The sequence below is a fragment of the Perca flavescens genome, chromosome 15, assembly GCF_004354835.1.
Source record: "Perca flavescens isolate YP-PL-M2 chromosome 15, PFLA_1.0, whole genome shotgun sequence".
Lineage (NCBI taxonomy): Eukaryota > Metazoa > Chordata > Actinopteri > Perciformes > Percidae > Perca > Perca flavescens.
Genome location: NC_041345.1, coordinates 34,928,438 through 34,947,700, shown reverse-complemented (window position 1 = coordinate 34,947,700; position 19,263 = coordinate 34,928,438). Strand labels below are relative to the sequence as shown.

General features: G+C 41.7%; 2 protein-coding genes across 6 annotated transcripts in view; both read left to right on the top strand.

Annotated features, from left to right (window-relative positions):
• dnaaf19 (dynein axonemal assembly factor 19) overlaps window positions 1-5,065 on the top strand; it is a 17,746-nt gene extending 12,681 nt beyond the window's left edge. For all 3 annotated transcript variants that reach the window (XM_028598632.1, XM_028598631.1, XM_028598630.1), the window contains exons 2-3: window positions 900-1,051; window positions 4,735-5,065. In XM_028598632.1, the coding sequence (XP_028454433.1) occupies window positions 903-1,051; window positions 4,735-4,837 (252 nt within the window). In that variant the 5' untranslated portion in view covers window positions 900-902 and the 3' untranslated portion in view covers window positions 4,838-5,065. The remainder of the gene's footprint in view (window positions 1-899; window positions 1,052-4,734) is intronic.
• A 1,208-nt stretch (window positions 5,066-6,273) lies between these two features.
• Window positions 6,274-19,263, top strand: part of abi3a (ABI family, member 3a) — a 31,393-nt gene continuing 18,403 nt past the window's right edge. The window contains exons 1-4 of one of the 3 annotated variants that reach the window (XM_028599765.1): window positions 6,274-6,384; window positions 7,059-7,228; window positions 7,489-7,659; window positions 18,194-18,382. In XM_028599765.1, coding sequence (XP_028455566.1) covers window positions 7,061-7,228; window positions 7,489-7,659; window positions 18,194-18,382 — 528 coding nt within the window. In that variant the 5' untranslated portion in view covers window positions 6,274-6,384; window positions 7,059-7,060. Of the gene's footprint in view, window positions 6,385-7,001; window positions 7,229-7,488; window positions 7,660-18,193; window positions 18,383-19,263 lie in introns of all 3 variants that reach the window. The other 2 variants (XM_028599766.1, XM_028599764.1) reach the window with 2 other exon arrangements.

The window sequence follows — 19,263 nt, the reverse complement described above, 5'->3', positions numbered from 1 at the left end:
CCTTTTATTTCTTTTTCTTGTCTTCCCGTTGACCGTGTAACTTTTACTTTTTCTGGGTCAACGCTTTAATAAAAAGTTTTGCTTTCAACATTTTGCTCTTTTTTTACACTTGTTGATTCCCCCGCTGTTTTGTCACTCTTCACAATTTTTTTTTTTTTTACGTTTTCTCCGATGTCTTTGCACACTAATTTCCCCATTTTGTCCATTTTTTTCCAAGTATTTTGACATTTTTGTTGTTTTTTTTTCAAGGTTCTTATGTCATTATTTTCTCCAAATGCTTTAAAATAGAATCAAACAGCCAGATTGAATGAAAGAAGTGAACTGATCATGTATTTAACTTGTGAGAGAGTTGTATGGAACCATCCATGTTGCTTTCTTTGACAGTTTGGTTGAAAGAAAGCCAAATTAGTGCTATAGAACCTTTATGAAAATGGTTCAGATTACAACAGGACATTCAAACATTTCTTAGCGACACTGTTCAGCCTCAGGACGCTGTTGTTTGTTTGGATCACTGCTGTGTGTTATTTTGCACTTTGTAACATTTGAAAAGGCTCCATAAAGAAAGATTCTTATTATTTTAGCTGTGTGAGGTTAGCCTGAAGCTAACGCTGAGTAACTGTAGTTTTAAATGTAACTGGTAGTAGGTAAATGTAGTTTTTAAAGTGCAGTAAGCTGAATGATTAGCTTCTTTTCTTCCCTTTATTACTACTTCTTATTGTTCCACCTGGATCATGTGGGAAGGTGCCTGTTTCTTCCAGGATTTAGTCACCAGGAGGTTTGAAAAGTGGTCTATGAATAGAATGAAATATGAAACCAGATTATTATTTATTAACGTCTGTGTGCTTAGCTGCTAACGGTGAATAACTGTCCTAATTATCTGACCCGTGTGACATCATCAGGTCATGGCGAGGTCAGAGCGCGATGTCATCGACTTCTCGGCGCTGGAGAGCGAGCTGCGGGCGGCGGTGGAGTCAGAGCAGCGACACGAGAGAGAGAACGCCGCCAAACTGAGAGCCGTCACCCAGAGAGGGACATCCTACAACCAGTTCAGGTACCACAGAGAGTCCTACAGCCAGTTCAGGTACCACAGAGAGTCCTACAGCCACTTCAGGTACCACAGAGAGTCCTACAACCAGTTCAGGTACCACAGAGAGTCCTACAACCAGTTCAGGTACCACAGAGAGTCCTACAGCCACTTCAGGTACCACAGAGAGTCCTACAACCAGTTCAGGTACCACAGAGAGTCCTACAACCAGTTCAGGTACCACAACCAGTTCAGGTACCACAGAGAGTCCTACAGCCAGTTCAGGTACCACAGAGAGTCCTACAGCCACTTCAGGTACCACAGAGAGTCCTACAACCAGTTCAGGTACCACAGAGAGTCCTACAGCCAGTTCAGGTACCACAGAGAGTCCTACAACCAGTTCAGGTACCACAGAGAGTCCTACAGCCAGTTCAGGTACCACAGAGAGTCCTACAACCAGTTCAGGTACCACAGAGAGTCCTACAGCCAGTTCAGGTACCACAGAGAGTCCTACAACCAGTTCAGGTACCACAGAGAGTCCTACAGCCAGTTCAGGTACCACAGAGAGTCACGAATAGCCAGTTCAGGTACCACATAGAGTCACAAACAGCCAGTTCAGGTACCACAGAGAATCCTACAACCAGTTCAGGTACCACAGAGAGTCCTACAGCCAGTTCAGGTACCACAGAGAGTCCTACAACCAGTCCAGGTACCACAGAGAGTCCTACAGCCAGTTCAGGTACCTCAGAGAGTCCTACAACCAGTTCAGGTACCACAGAGAGTCCTACAGCCAGTTCAGGTACCACAGAGAGTCACGAATAGCCAGTTCAGGTGCCACATAGAGTCACAAACAGCCAGTTCAGGTACCACAGAGAATCCTGGAGCCAGTTCAGGTACCACAGAGAGTCCTACAGCCAGTTCAGGTACCACAGAGAGTCCTACAGGTAATCAGGTACCAGAGAGAGTCCTACGACCAGCACAGGTACCACAGAGAGTCCTACAGCCAGTTCAGGTACCACAGAGAGTCCTACAGCCAGTTCAGGTACCACAGAGAGTCACGAATAGCCAGTTCAGGTACCACATAGAGTCACAAACAGCCAGTTCAGGTACCACAGAGAATCCTGGAGCCAGTTCAGGTACCACAGAGAGTCCTACAGGCAATTAAGGTACCAGAGAGAGTCCTACGACCAGCACAGGTACCACAGATAGTCCTACAGCCAGTTCAGGTACCACAGAGAGTCCTACAGCCAGTTCAGGTACCACAGAGAGTCCTACAACCAGTTCAGGTACCACAGAGAGTCCTACAGCCAGTTCAGGTACCACAGAGAGTCCTACAGTTCAGGTACCACAGAGAGTCCTACAGCCAGTTCAGGTACCACAGATAATCCTACAACCAGTTCAGGTTCCACAGAGAGTCCTACAGCCAGTTCAGGTACCACAGAGAGTCCTACAGCCAGTTCAGGTACCACAGAGAGTCCTACAGCCAGTTCAGGTACCACAGAGAATCCCACAACCAGTTCAGGTACCACAGAGAGTCACGAACAGCCAGTTCAGTTACCACAGAGAGTCCTACAGCCAGTTCAGGTACCACAGAGAATCCTACAACCAGTTCAGGTACCACAGAGAGTCCTACAGCCAGTTCAGGTACCACATAGAGTCACAAACAGCCAGTGCAGGTACCACAGAGAGTCTTACAACCAGTTCAGGTACCACAGAGAGTCCTACAGCCAGTTCAGGTACCACAGAGAATCCTACAACCAGTTCAGGTACCACAGAGAATCCTACAGCCAGTTCAGGTACCACAGAGAATCCTACAATCAGTTCAGGTACCACAGATAATCCTACAGCCAGTTGAGGTACCACAGAGAGTCCTATAGCCAGTTCAGGTACCACAGAGAGTCCTACAGCCAGTTCAGGTACCACAGAGAGTCCTACAACCAGTTCAGGTACCACAGAGAGCCCTACAGCCAGTTCAGGTACCACAGAGAGTCCTACAGCCAGTTCAGGTACCACAGAGAGTCCTACAACCAGTTCAGGTACCACAGAGAGTCCTACAGCCAGTTCAGGTACCTCAGAGAGTCCTACAACCAGTTCAGGTACCACAGAGAGTCCTACAGCCAGTTCAGGTACCACAGAGAGTCACGAATAGCCAGTTCAGGTACCACATAGAGTCACAAACAGCCAGTTCAGGTACCACAGAGAATCCTGGAGCCAGTTCAGGTACCACAGAGAGTCCTACAGGCAATTAAGGTACCAGAGAGAGTCCTACGACCAGCACAGGTACCACAGATAGTCCTACAGCCAGTTCAGGTACCACAGAGAGTCCTACAGCCAGTTCAGGTACCACAGAGAGTCCTACAACCAGTTCAGGTACCACAGAGAGTCCTACAGCCAGTTCAGGTACCACAGAGAGTCCTACAGTTCAGGTACCACAGAGAGTCCTACAGCCAGTTCAGGTACCACAGATAATCCTACAACCAGTTCAGGTTCCACAGAGAGTCCTACAGCCAGTTCAGGTACCACAGAGAGTCCTACAGCCAGTTCAGGTACCACAGAGAGTCCTACAGCCAGTTCAGGTACCACAGAGAATCCCACAACCAGTTCAGGTACCACAGAGAATCCTACAGCCAGTTCAGGTACCACAGAGAGTCCTACAGCCAGTTCAGGTACCACAGAGAGTCCTACAGCCAGTTCAGGTACCACAGAGAGTCCTACAACCAGTTCAGGTACCACAGAGAGTCCTACAGCCAGTTCAGGTACCACAGAGAGTCACGAACAGCCAGTTCAGGTACCACAGAGAGTCCTACAGCCAGTTCAGGTACCACAGAGAATCCTACAACCAGTTCAGGTACCACAGAGAGTCCTACAGCCAGTTCAGGTACCACATAGAGTCACAAACAGCCAGTGCAGGTACCACAGAGAGTCTTACAACCAGTTCAGGTACCACAGAGAGTCCTACAGCCAGTTCAGGTACCACAGAGAGTCCTACAGCCAGTTCAGGTGCCACAGAGAGTCACAAACAGCCAGTTCAGGTACCACAGAGAGTCCTACAGCCAGTTCAGGTACCACAGAGAATCCTACAACCAGTTCAGGTACCACAGAGAATCCTACAGCCAGTTCAGGTACCACAGAGAATCCTACAACCAGTTTAGATACCACAGAGAATCCTACAGCCAGTTGAGGTACCACAGAGAGTCCTACAGCCAGTTCAGGTACCACAGAGAGTCCTACCGCCAGTTCAGGTACCACAGAGAGTCCTACAACCAGTTTACGTACCACAGAGAGTCCTACAACCAGTTCACGTACCACAGAGAGTCCTACAACCAGTTTAGTATGTGCTACTTACCTGGCAATAAATCTTTTTCTCTGTGTTTCTGTGTGTGTCTGTATGTGTGTCTGTGTGTGTCTGTGTGTGTGTCTCTGTGTGTGTCTGTATGTGTGTGTGTGTGTGTTTGTGTGTGTGTGTGTGTGTGTGTCTGTGTGTATATGTGTTTGTGTGTGTGTGTGTGTGTATATGTGTTTGTGTGTGTGTGTGTGTGTGTGTGTGTGTGTGTGTGTGTATATGTTTGTGTTTGTGTGTGTGTGTATATGTGTTTGTGTGTGTGTGTATATGTGTTTGTGTGTGTGTATATGTGTGTTGTGTGTGTGTGTGTGTGTGTGTGTGTGTGTGTGTGTGTGTGTGTGTGTGTGTTTTTTGTGTGTGTGTGTAGAGACCTGGTGTTGTCGTGCCACCTGAAGCCTCTGGAGAAGAAAGATAAAGAAAGAGCTCCACGGAAACAGCCCTGGAACCCGGTTGCCCCAGGCAACAAGTGATGTCTGACCTGTCGCCCTGGGCAACAAGTGATGTCTAACCCGGTCGCCCTGGGCGACAAGTGATGTCCATGAATTCCATAAACAATAACATCAGTGAAAACTGTTGTGCTGGGATATAAACCTGAGAATCTCCTGATATGTTCAGTGTGTTTTTGTAAGTTTCCTTAACGTTTGGATGCAGTGTATATTAAATCTACATATCTGTATATTAAACCCTTTTGCTTTTGATTTATGTGGTATTTTCCTAGCTTTGACTGTAAACCTGTGTCAGAGTTTTAAACTGGAGCCTGTGCTTTTCTTCCCTACAATCTCCCTTCTTTCTTGGACTGATAGATGAGTGTTTGTGGCGTCTCAGTGAGAGCAGCAGAGGGTGCTGCAGACACACATATACTACTTTACTGTAGATGTGTTGATTCTTAAACCCAGGCAAGGGTGGAAAGAAGAGGGAAGGAAAGGCAGGATAGAAGGAAAGTAAAGGAAGAATAAATAAAGAAGGATGAAAAAAGGGAAGGAAGGGAAGAAGGGAAGGAAGGAAGGAAGGAGTTGCAGCTCAAAGTTATTAATATCTCTAACTGACTGCAGCTTTTAATAAAGTTTATTATCTGGTGTGAAACAGGACGTGGTTTGAACTGAGCACGCTCACACAGAGAGGAGGAAACAGGGAGGAGGTCTCACTCTGAACTGAAATCCTTTTAGTTTAACATGAAACAGCCCCAAAATCCCCATCACCAAACTCACCAGACTCCATGTAAATAATCAGGACTTTTAGCGTGTATAGAGCCAGCATATTTCCACCAGACTCCATGTAAATAATCAGGACTTTTAGCGTGTATAGAGCTAGCATATGTCCACCAGACTCCATGTAAATAATCGGGACTTTTAGCGTGTATAGAGCCAGCATATTTCCACCAGACTCCATGTAAATAATCAGGACTTTTAGCGTGTATAGAGCCAGCATATCTCCACATGTAAATGGGTGAATTAAGGGTTTATTTCAACCTAACCAGAGTGGTGATTGTTGGAACAGTGGAAAGATGAACCAAGATGGCTTTTGATAGTTTTATTTAGTTTCTGTCCTCTTTGAATGAAGTGTGTTTTACGATGATAAAAGTCCTGATTATTTACATGGAGTCTGGTGAGTTTGGTGATGGTGATTTCATGTTAAACTAAAAGGATCTTACTCTTTAACTAAAAGGTCTATCTCTGTAGGGATCCATCCCATAATGTTGTCAGACACTTAGAATAATAATCTGAGTCTGTCAGCAGCAACAACAGAACTTGTAGTGGACTCTAAGTGCTGCTGAAGATTAGTCCTGTAGGGTTACATTACAGCCTGGGACGGTTTCCGTATTTCTGAGGAGTGAGTTGTCTTCAGCAGCAGGGAGGATCTTTGGCTGCTGAGCTGCAGGTTGATGTTTGAAACAGAAAGACAGAAAGACAGAAACCATCAGACGGAGAGACAGGCAGACAGACAGACAGACAGACAGCATCAGAGGCTGCACTTGTTCACACGTGAACTTATCCTGCGGATTATTTTCTTCTTTCCGGTGAGTTTTTAAATTTAATTTAAAAGGAGAATGTATAAACCCTAATATATATATATATATATATATATATATATATATATATATATATATATATATATATATATATATATATATATATATATATACACATATATATAATATAGTATGGATGCTAAATGTTTCCGGTCTGTCAGCAGCTCTCTGCAGCACTTCTACTGCTGAAACAAGTATTGAGATTACTCCAATAAAAGTATTCAAACTGGTCATTGTTCAGTTGCGGATTAATGTTCCTCTTTCTGTAAAAACAAGTATTATTAGACAAATGGACTTATGCAATCAGAGTACAAGTAGTCTGAGTTCTTTTATTATCATAGAAATATCAAGAAGAAGCATGTTACTGTTTTAACTATGAAATCTGTGAAGTATTTAAAGCTGTCAGATACATGTAGTGCAGTAAAAAGTACACGTAGAAAGTAACGGATAATGGAAATGTGTGTGTGTGTCTATGTGTGTCTCTGTGTGTGTATGTGTCTGTTTGTGTGTGTCTATGTGTGTGTGTGTCTGTCTGTCTGTGTGTGTTTCTATGTGTGTGTGTGTGTGTTTGTGTGTGTCTGTGTGTGTGTGTGCGAACCCTTTAGAAATACTCTGTAGGAAGTACTTAAAGAGTAGAAAGTGAAGTATTGTCTCTGAAGCAGCGATGAAGGAGCAGAAGCTGGAAGAGGAAGTGATGAAGGTGAAGGAGCAGAAGCTGGAAGAGGAAGTGATGAAGATTCTGGAGGAAGCCCCGAACGCCAGAAAGGCTCTGCTGGAAAACTACGACAACCTGCTGAACGTGGCCGACTACTGCTACAACAACTACATACAGGTACTCATACTACAACAACTGCACAGTGTCTGTGTGTATCAGGCCGGTGACGACAGTGTGGCCACGTTGGAGGAAACGTGTCTCTATGCTAAGCTAAGCTATCTGTGTGTCTCTGTGCTAAGATGAGCTATCTGTGTCTGTGTGCTAAGCTAAGCTATCTGTGTCTTTATGCTAAACTAAGCTATATGTGTCTGTGTGCTAAACTAAGCTATGTGTGTCTCTATGCTAAGCTAAGCTATGTGTGTCTCTGTGTGTATCAGTCAGGTGACGGCAGCCTGGCCGCGTTGGAGGAAACAAAGAACTTCACCACGCGGTCTCTGGCCAGCGTGGCGTACCAGATCAGCTGTCTGGCCAGCAGCGTGCTGAGTCTGCTTGATGCTCAGAACAATCAGCTGCGTCACATGGAGTCCTCCATCAACCTCATTGGTCAGGTAAGCCCCGCCCTCCAACCTCGGATTATAATCATCGATTAAAGTGACTGTCAGTACCCGATCCGTTCCAACTGCACAATCCGTTCTGCGCATGCGCAACATGTTCGCGCATGCGCTGTGGTACGATGATTTACGACACTACCCGATCTGTTCCCGCACTAGCCTCCACCGGGAAGCTAACGTTAGTTTAGCTAATAGCGAATTCACGTTAGTTTAGCTAATAGCTAATTTGGGCGGACCGCTAGGTGATTATAGCGGTCTGCCGTTAGCCTCCACTGGGAAGCTAACGTTACTTTAGCTAACAGTTCATTTGGCTAACCGCTAGCTGATTGTAGCGGTCTGCCGTCCGTCAGCCTCCACAGTTAAGCTAATGTTAGTTTAGCTAACTGCTAATTCGGCTAACCGGTAGCTGAGACAGCATGCAAACTTTTAAAAGACCCTCAAAATAAAACTTCAAAACAAACGTTAACATATATAACAGCTGTTACGTCAGTTCTGCTTTACTTGTGCTCATTTAAAATACAATCACTCAATACTTGTCTTTATTGTTACTGTAAAGTCTTAATTTTGCTGTAGCCTGCTTTTCCCGTTATGTTTGACTTAACGTTATTTTAGACTGAATCTAGCTGTCCGTTCTGCCTGCACGATCCGTTCTGTGCAACACAGTCTCACTCCCTACTCGTCAAATGTATGACGCATGGTCAAGGACCCTGGCGTCAAGTTTCAACCAAATAGGGGTACCCTTGACGTTATTTTTCGACGAGGGGGTCCGTCAGATAGACATTCATGTTATTCCCTCACCGTCGAAAGAACGACGAAAGAAAAAACCCCCCCCCCTTAACTCGAAATCTGTGACAGTTATTGGTATTTTTAGCCCAATAACCGCTGTTTTAATCAACATTATTCACGAGATATTATCATGGTTTATATGTATTTCTTTTAATGTTATTATTTCGGTATATTTCGGCCAGGGAAGCTGGATTGCTTTTTTGTTGATTTATATTTTTTAAACTATAATGCTACATCTATCAACATTTATTTAGATGTTATCATGGTATTCATTTCTTTACTTTAATAATATTATTTCAGTCTTATTACCGGTGAAATATTACAGTATAGGTTAATACAGAACATTACGATATGATCCGAGCAGGAAGCATTCAAAGCCGATAGGCCTATCCCACAATGCAATGCGGCCATTCATTTCAAAGAATCGGGCAGCGATCAGCTGGTCTTTAACGCCAGGATCACTTCAATATACATATATACAGTCAGTGGTCAGTATTACTACAATATACATATATACAGTCAGTGGTCAGTATCACTTCAATATACATATATACAGTCAGTGGTCAGTATCACTTCAATATACATATATACAGTCAGTGGTCAGTATCACTTCAATATACATATATACAGTCAGTGGTCAGTATCACTACAATATATATATATACAGTCAGTGGTCAGTATCACTTCAATATATATATATACAGTCAGTGGTCAGTATCACTTCAATATACATATATACAGTCAGTGGTCAGTATCACTTCAATATACATATATACAGTCAGTGGTCAGTATCACTTCAATATACATATATACAGTCAGTGGTCAGTATCACTACAATATACATATATACAGTCAGTGGTCAGTATCACTTCAATATACATATATACAGTCAGGTCAGTATCACTTCAATATACATATATACAGTCAATCAGTATCACTTCAATATACATATATACAGTCAGTGGTTCAGTATCACCAGCATACATATATACAGTCAGTGGTCAGTATCACTTCAATATACATATATACAGTCAGTGGTCAGTATCACTATGATATATAATAAAATACAGTCAGTGGTCAGTATCACTTCAATATACATATATACAGTCAGTGGTCAGTACAGGTGGTCAGTATCACTTCAATATACATATATACAGTCAGTGATTGTGTCACCAGCAACAACAGGTTGCTCAGTTTTGTTCCAGTAAGTTATGAACCATAATAACGTTTAAACGAATCCCTGGAAAACTCCGGAAGTGACGTGAGTAAGGCGGATCTGAAGATAAAAATATATAGGCCTAACATTCGTAATATTAATGTTTTTTTTCTAATGTTGTATTTGAGGAGTTAAACAATAAAGATTGTTATAATATTAAAATACAGTTTCATGTATTTGTCTACGTTTAAACGAATCCGCGGAAGTGACGTGGAAATTCCACATCTCGTCTGTGAAAGAATGTTCCACATTGTAGGCCTACGTGAGAATTTACACAATAAAATACTAATAATGAAAAAATTGTGTTTTATATTTAGCACTTTTATTTGCCTTATATATACTATATAAAAAACCTACAGTTGAGTGTTTAGAAATACAGCCTAATGGCTTGTTTGACTAATTTGCATTTGTTTTGAATTGTACTGTTGTGAAAAACAATAAACTATATACAAAGAGAAGCATTTTTTTATTTAATTCTCCATACATAGTTATTTAAAAACGCAATTTTCTAATTTTGCAGTTGATGAATATTAATAGCAAAGACTAAAGGGGAAAAACATAAGTATATTTATGTGTGGGACTTAGTTTGATTTAAAATCACACTGCATTATTAGTTGTTTTAAATAAATTACTTTTTTGAAATATCAATTTATGGTAGGCCTAACATATTCATTATTATATTCAGAAGATGATCCTCATATCAATCACCGTGGTTACAGCTTGTAGCCATCCTAACCTTTGTAGCCTTTACTGAGACTACCTTTTCAAAATTAAGAAGGGACTAGTTTTAAGAAGCATTTTCAGGAAATTAAAAGGATAAGCAGATTGTTACCGAGGTTTTTGTTCACTGAGTAAGATGTATATAGCTTTGTTTGGGTATGTATACATATACAACATTTGTGTATATATGGCATTTTTGGCACTTCTACCTCAGCACTACTGCACAAAGACAAAACTCACACATCTCATTCAACCATTTCACAAGCTGAGAAAAGGGTCATGACATGGGTCAGAACAGTGGTTCCCAACCTTTTTCCTTGGTGCACCCCCCTACTTATGTATAAAAAAAAGCTGACCCCCCACACACACACACACACACACTTGAAACTGAAGTTGAGGTAACTCTGGAGATAGAGCTGGGTCAGAGGATATCAGAGGTCATAAATGATGAACCAATCCATCGGCTCTGCTCCTATAGGCCCAATGGTGTTCATATGGACAACATGCACCTTTGGCTGGAAGGCCCGTGTTGAAAGTGTGTGTTATCATTTAGAGCAGACACCCACGGTGAATCAGATGGTTTATGTTATACAAGGCTGCATTACAGAGAATTTTATTATGACTCTCATGAAGGTTGTGTAGAGGAATAGAAACCAGTCTCTCCAGGCAAGCACACAGAATATGGTCTGCTCTATCTTTATTCTCCATGCCAAGTATGAGCTCTTATCCTCTGGCAGAAGATATGGGTAAACTTAACATTTCTAAACTATAAAAACGTTGATGATGATATAGGCCTAATTTGGACCTACCTCAATTAAAACTTTAAATAATGTTGCTTGAGATTGAGGGTGTGCAATAGCTTCATGATATGAAGCATGGTTGTGTTGCTCTTGTCACTGTTTGTGAAAGATGAGCAATAGATTGTTGCTGTGTGATGTGCTTCAGTCTAGCCTATATCACTTTGTTCATGTTGTTTTTTATTGTAAGTATGTCAGCTGTATGATAAAACAATATGTCAAGTGTTATTTGTGAAGCATTTGAACTCAAGGCAAATATTCCTCTGGGGACAATAAAGTAGGCTATCTCCTGCTAAGTGGTCTCCATGATGTGTAAAAATTAAAACGTTGTCGTAGGACTATAGCAAACACATCGTTGGAAAGGTCTCAACCTGGAGAGGAACATATGTCAGTCTGAAGAGGATACATTACTCCTGCTTTGAAATATTGACCTCTGAACCTTGAACCCAGTCCATGTATGAAGGCCTGTCATTTAGCAACAGAAGGTTCTACACACATAAAACCAGCTGTTATAGAAAGCTCTGGACCTCAGCTGTCATGTAGATATGGTCACCAAAGTTTATCCACTGTAAGCACTGTCAAATATGGTAATAAGCTATATTCACCTATTTAACGATTCGATTTTTAAAATCTGATGACACCAGTGTGTTCTCCATCCCAAAAACCCCAGGGTGTATCCAAAATTATACACTGCCAACTTCTACTTATGAGAAATATACCAATATACTTTAAAACTACAACTCCCATAAGAAACGCCACAGAAGCTGTTACAAAGCTTGAGCACTTGTAGTTCTTCCGGGGTGGGTGGGGGGACTCGTTCGGCTCCTCTTTCTGCTGTCTGCCGTGAAATGGCCCGCCGGCCGGCCGAGCACACAATATATGAGACAAATACATGAAACTGTATTTTATTATTATAACTATCTTTATTGTTTAACTCCTCAAATACAACGTTAGAAAAAAACATCAATATTACAAATATTATATATTTTTATCTTCGTATCTTCATATCCACTTCCGGAGTTTTCCGATTCGGACGGTTCATAACTTCAACAAAACTGAGCAAAGTTTTTGCTGGTGACACAATAACTGACTGTTTATGTATATTGAAGTGTACTTATGGTTCATAACTTACTGGAACAAAACTGAGCATATGTATATTGTTGTTGACCACTGGTGACATAATCACTGACTGTATATATGTATATTGAAGTGATACTGACCACTGACTGTATATATGTATATTGTGTGATACTGACCACTGACTGTATATATGTATATTGAAGTGATACTGACCACTGACTGTATATATGTATATTGTAGTGATACTGACCACTGACTGTATATATGTATATTGTAGTGATACTGACCACTGACTGTATATATGTATATTGTAGTGATACTGACCACTGACTGACTGTATATTGATGTATACCACTTGTATATATGTATATTGAAGTGATACTGACCACTGACTGTATATATGTATATTGTAGTGATACTGACCACTGACTGTATATATGTATATTGTGATACTGACCACTGACTGTATATATGTATATTGATATACTGACACTGACTGTACTGACTGTATATATGTATATTGTAAGTGATACTGACCACTGACTGTATATATGTATATTGTATATGACCACTGACTGTATATATGTATATTGATACTGACCACTGACTGTATATATGTATATTGAAGTGATACTGACCACTGACTGTATATATGTATATTGAAGTGATACTGACCACTGACTGTATATATGTATATTGAAGTGATACTGACCACTGACTGTATATATGTATATTGAAGTGATACTGACCACTGACTGTATATATGTATATTGAAGACTGATACTGACCACTGACTGTATATATGTATATTGAAGTGATACTGACCACTGACTGTATATATGTATATTGTAAGTGATACTGACCACTGACTGTATATATGTATATTGAAGTGATACTGACCACTGACTGTATATATGTATATTGAAGTGATACTGACCACTGACTGTATATATGTATATTGAAGTGATACTGACCACTGACTGTATATATGTATATTGAAGTGATACTGACCACTGACTGTATATATGTATATTGAAGTGATACTGACCACTGACTGTATATATGTATATTGAAGTGATACTGACCACTGACTGTATATATGTATATTGAAGTGATACTGACCACTACTGACCACTGACCACTGACTGTATATATGTATATTGAAGTGATACTGACCACTGACTGTATATATGTATATTGAAGTGATACTGACCACTGACTGTATATATGTATATTGAAGTACCACTGACTGACCACCACTGACTGTATATATGTATATTGAAGTGATACTGACCACTGACTGTATATATGTATATTGAAGTGATACTGACCACTGACTGTATATATGTATATTGAAGTATATTGACTGTATATATGTATATTGAAGTGATACTGACCACTGACTGTATATATGTATATTGAAGTGATACTGACCACTGACTGTATATATGTATATTGAAGTGATACTGACCACTGACTGTATATATGTATATTGAAGTGATACTGACCACTGACTGTATATATGTATATTGAAGTGATACTGACCACTGACTGTATATATGTATATTGAAGTGATACTGACCACTGACTGTATATATGTATATTGTAGTAATACTGACCACTGACTGTATATATGTATATTGAAGCGATCCTGGCGTTAAAGACCAGCTGATCGCTGCCCGATTCTTTGAAATGAATGGCCGCATTGCATTGTGGGATAGGCCTATCGGCTTTGAATGCTTCCTGCTCGGATCATATCGTAATGTTCTGTATTAACCTATACTGTAATATTTCACCGGTAATAAGACCGAAATAATATTATTAAAGTAAAGAAATGAATACCATGATAACATCTAAATAAATGTTGATAGATGTAGCATTATAGTTTAAAAAATATAAATCAACAAAAAAGCAATCCAGCTTCCCTGGCCGAAATATACCGAAATAATAACATAAAAAGAAATACATATAAACCATAATACTATCTCGTGAATATTGTTGATTAAAACAGCGGTTATTGGGCTAAAAATACCAATAACTGTCACAGATTTTCGAGTTAAGGGGCGGGGGGCGTGTTTTTTTCTTTCGTCGATATCCGACGGTGAGGGAATAACATGAATGTCTATCTGACGGACCCCCTCATCGAAAAATAACGTCAAGGGTACCCCTATTTGGTTGAAACTTGACGCCAGGGTCCTTGACCATGCGTCATACATTTGACGAGTAGGGAGTGAGACTGTGTTGTTCTGTGCATGCGTTATTTGTCGGCTAGCGGTTAGCCGAATTAGCTGTTAGCTAAACTAACGTTAGCTTGGGTGGAGGCTAGCGTGGAACAGATCGGGCAGGTCGTAAAAAGGTATTATCATCTGCGCATAGGTGAACATCTTGCGCATGCGCAGAACGGATTGTGCAGGTGGAACGGATCGGGTACTGACAGTGACAGTCCACTGTTTTCCTCTGTGTGTTACAGTGCTCATATTATGCTTTTTGGCTTTTTCCCTTTCCTTTATTGTGTTATATATCTTTTTGTGCACATTATACGTTTACAAAGTCAAAAAAGCCCAAAGTCCCCCCAAAGGGACTTACCATCTCCAACAGAAAACACTGTTCACCAACTGCTCCAAACAGCTCTACTGTAGTCCAGCCTTTACTTCAGAGACAAACGTGGTCACTTTGTAACACACGTTATAATGCTCGCCTAGCTGCTAGCGTGGCACGCCCTCATACTCTGCTTCTGACTGGCTAGTAGTCCTTACCTAGTTACTGTCAGGGCACGCCCTCATACTCTGCTTCTGACTGGCTAGTAGTCCTTACCTAGGTACTGTCAGGGCACGCCCTCATACTCTGCTTCTGAATGGCTAGTAGTCCTTACCTAGTTACTGTCAGGGCACGCCCTCATACTCTGCTTCTGACTGGCTAGTAGTCCTTACCTAGGTGGCTACTGTCCTAGGGCACGCCCTCATACTCTGCTTCTGACTGGCTAGTAGTCCTTACCTAGTTACTGTCAGGGCACGCCCTCATACTCTGCTTCTGACTGGCTAGTAGTCCTTAACTAGGTACTGTCAGGGCACGCCCTCATACTCTGCTTCTGACTGGCTAGTAGTCCTTACCTAGGTACTGTCAGGGCACGCCCTCATACTCTGCTTCTGACTGGCTAGTAGTCCTTACCTAGTTACTGTCAGGACACGCCCTCATACTCTGCTTCTGACTGGCTAGTAGTCCTTACCTAGTTACTGTCAGGGCACACCCTCATACTCTGCTTCTGACTGGCTAGTAGTCCTTACCTGGTTACTGTCAGGGCACACCCTCATACTCTGCTTCTGACTGGCTAGTAGTCCTTACCTAGGTACTGTCAGGGCACACCCTCATACTCTGCTTCTGACTGGCTAGTAGTCCTTACCTAGTTACTGTCAGGGCACACCCTCATACTCTGCTTCTGACTGGCTAGTAGTCCTTACCTAGGTACTGTCAGGGCACGCCCTCATACTCTGCTTCTGACTGGCTAGTAGTCCTTACCTAGTTACTGTCAGGGCACGCCCTCATACTCTGCTTCTGACTGGCTAGTAGTCCTTACCTAGGTACTGTCAGGGCACGCCCTCATACTCTGCTTCTCACTGGCTAGTAGTCCGTACCTAGGTACTGTCAGGGCACGCCCTCATACTCTGCTTCTGACTGGCTAGTAGTCCGTACCTAGGTACTGTCAGGGCACGCCCTCATACTCTGCTTCTGACTGGCTAGTAGTCCTTACCTAGGTACTGTCAGGGCACGCCCTCATACTCTGCTTCTGACTGGCTAGTAGTCCTTACCTAGTTACTGTCAGGGCCCTCATACTCTGCTTCTGACTGGCTAGTAGTCCTTACCTAGGTACTGTCAGGACCCTCATACTCTGCTTCTGACTGGCTAGTAGTCCTTACCTAGGTACTGTCAGGGCACGCCCTCATACTCTGCTTCTGACTGGCTAGTAGTCCTTACCTAGTTACTGTCAGGGCACGCCCTCATACTCTGCTTCTGACTGGCTAGTAGTCCGTACCTAGGTACTGTCAGGGCACGCCCTCATACTCTGCTTCTGACTGGCTAGTAGTCCTTACCTAGGTACTGTCAGGGCACACCCTCATACTCTGCTTCTGACTGGCTAGTAGTCCTTACCTAGGTACTGTCAGGGCACGCCCTCATACTCTGCTTCTGACTGGCTAGTAGTCCTTACCTAGGTACTGCACATGTGTGACTCACAACAGAGATGGAACAGAAGTGAGATGTATCACTCTGTAGCTAAAACAGAGAGCTGAACACACAGGTTGAAAAGAGGAGCTGCAGCAATGTGAAGTACAAGAAAAATATGATGTTTTTTGAAAATTGAACCATATAAACCTATTTTGATATAACCTTTCATACAATTATGAACCTGAAAATGAGCATAATATCAGCACTTTAATACTTTATTTAAAGATGATGTTAGCTGGTCTTCCTGCAGACCTGTGTGTGTGTGTGTGTGTGTGTGTGTGTGTGTGTGTGTGTGTTTCTGTGTGTGTGTGTTTCTGTGTGTGTGTCTCTGTGTGTATTTGTGTGTGTGTGTGTGTGTGTGTGTGTGTGTGTGTGTTAGGGTTAGACTGAATGAATGAATGAATGGAGCCTCTGTTTTCCGTCTCTTTGTGTCACTTCTGACCAATCAGCTGTGATTTAAAGTGTTGTACATTCCTCCATCTCTGATTGGATGGATTCTCTCTGTGTTTCCTGGGCAGCGGTGTGTGAGTCAGTTCAAAGTAAAGAACTCTCTTCCCATTTTAAGTAACTAGTAACTAAAGCTGTAACAGATAAATGTAGTGGAGTAACTAAAGTAACTAGTAACTAAAGCTGTAACAGATAAATGTAGTGGAGTAGCTAAAGTAACTAACTAAAGCTGTAACAGATGAATGTAGTGAAGTAACTAAAGTAACTAGTAACTAAAGCTGTAACAGATGAATGTAGCGGAGTAACTAAAGTAACTAGTAACTAAAGCTGTAACAGATGAATGTAGCGGAGTAGCTAAAGTAACTAGTAACTAAAGCTGTAACAGATGAATGTAGCGGAGTAGCTAAAGTAACTAGTAACTAAAGCTGTAACAGATGAATGTAGCGGAAACTAAAGAACTAGTAACTAAAGCTGTAACAGATGAATGTAGCGGAGTAGCTAAAGTAACTAGTAACTAAAGCTGTAACAGATGAATGTAGCGGAGTAACTAAAGTAACTAATAACTAAAGCTGTAACAGATGAATGTAGTGGAGTAACTAAAGTAACTAGTAACTAAAGCTGTAACAGATGAGCGTAACTAAAGTAACTAGTAACAAAGAACAGATGAATGTAGTGGAGTAGCTAAAGTAACTAGTAACTAAAGCTGTAACAGATGAATGTAACGGAGTAACTAAAGTAACTAATAACTAAAGCTGTAACAGATGAATGTACAGAACTAAAGTAACTAGAACTAAAGCTGTAACAGATGAATGTAGAGTAACTAAAGTAACTAGTAACTAAAGCTGTAACAGATGAATGTAGCGGAGTAACTAAAGTAACTAATAACTAAAGCTGTAACAGATGAACGTAGCGGAGTAGCTAAAGTAACTAGTAACTAAAGCTGGAACAGATGAATGTAGTGGAGTAGCTAAAGTAACTAGTAACTAAAGCTGTAACAGATGAATGTAGTGGAGTAGCTAAAGTAACTAGTAACTAAAGCTGTAACAGATGAATGTAGCGGAGTAACTAAAGTAACTAGTAACTAAAGCTGTAACAGATGAATGTAGTGGAGTAAAAAGTCCAATATTTCTCTCTGAAATGTAGCGCAGTAGAAGTAGAAAGTGACATGAAAAGAAAAGACTCAAGTAAAGTACAAGTACCTCAATATTTGGACTGAAGTCCAATGTACATGTACTTAGTTACTGTCTGTGTGTGTCCCGGCCAGACGGTGGAGATGCACAAAGAGAAGGTTTCTCGGAGAGAGATTGGCGTCTTCACGGCGGTCAGACGCGTCCCGCGCAGCCACAAGATCCTGCCCCCCCCTCAGCTTCCGGCTGGGACTCAAGCCCGCCCCCCGTACAGCCGCCGGCCAATCAGCTACCAGCAGCTGGACAGCCTGGGACACGGCATGAAGGTACAGCATACACCTGTGTTTCTTTTCCAAAGTCCAGCTTTACCGGCTCCCTACTGTAATAGTTTTCAGTCGTGGTTATTAAATAATAAGAATGACTTTCTCAGTAATTCAGGTGTTCTGGTCTGTTCTAAGGTAATGAGCCATATTAAACATTACAGTTCCATTCACACCTGGAAATCTTTTGGGTATAAATACAAACTTCAAGATCAATGCTAAGGACAGATGCATATTTAAAATCAACTTAACGGGTCAGTGTATCTTTTGGTCAATCGATTTTCATTTCATAAACAGGTATCAAACAACAAAAAACTAATATTTGTTTGATTTTTGTTTTTAAATATTTTTATATATATATATACAGGGCTCGACATTAAGGCTTGTCCGCTTGTCCGGGACAAGTGGATTTTTTGTAGGACAAGTGGAAGAGAAATTTACTTGCCCCACTGGACAAGTTAAAACTCAAACAAATCAAAATGCCACTCATTTCGTCAATGTTACAGAATTGAAACAAATACATATTTTACCCCACAATCCCGGGCAGCGGGTCGGCGGGCCGCTAACGTTAGACCCAGCCCGCTGTTCAGCGCATTCTCCGAAAGCAAAGCAGCATGAAAGCACGGCGAGCTAGCCGGTGTTAGCTTGCTAACTCCCCCTTAACATTACCTCCTCGCCACATCGTTCACAGAAAACAAGCTGAAAACAGAAGTCACTCGTGGCGATAGCAATGTGCTTTGTGTGGATGAAGCATTATATACGTTATTATGTGCCACTCATTCCGTTTATGTTACAGATTTTACTTTACCGATTTGAAACAAATACATTAACTAACGTTAGACCCAGCAGCAGCGGGAGAGCGGACCGCTGACGTTAGACCCAGCCCA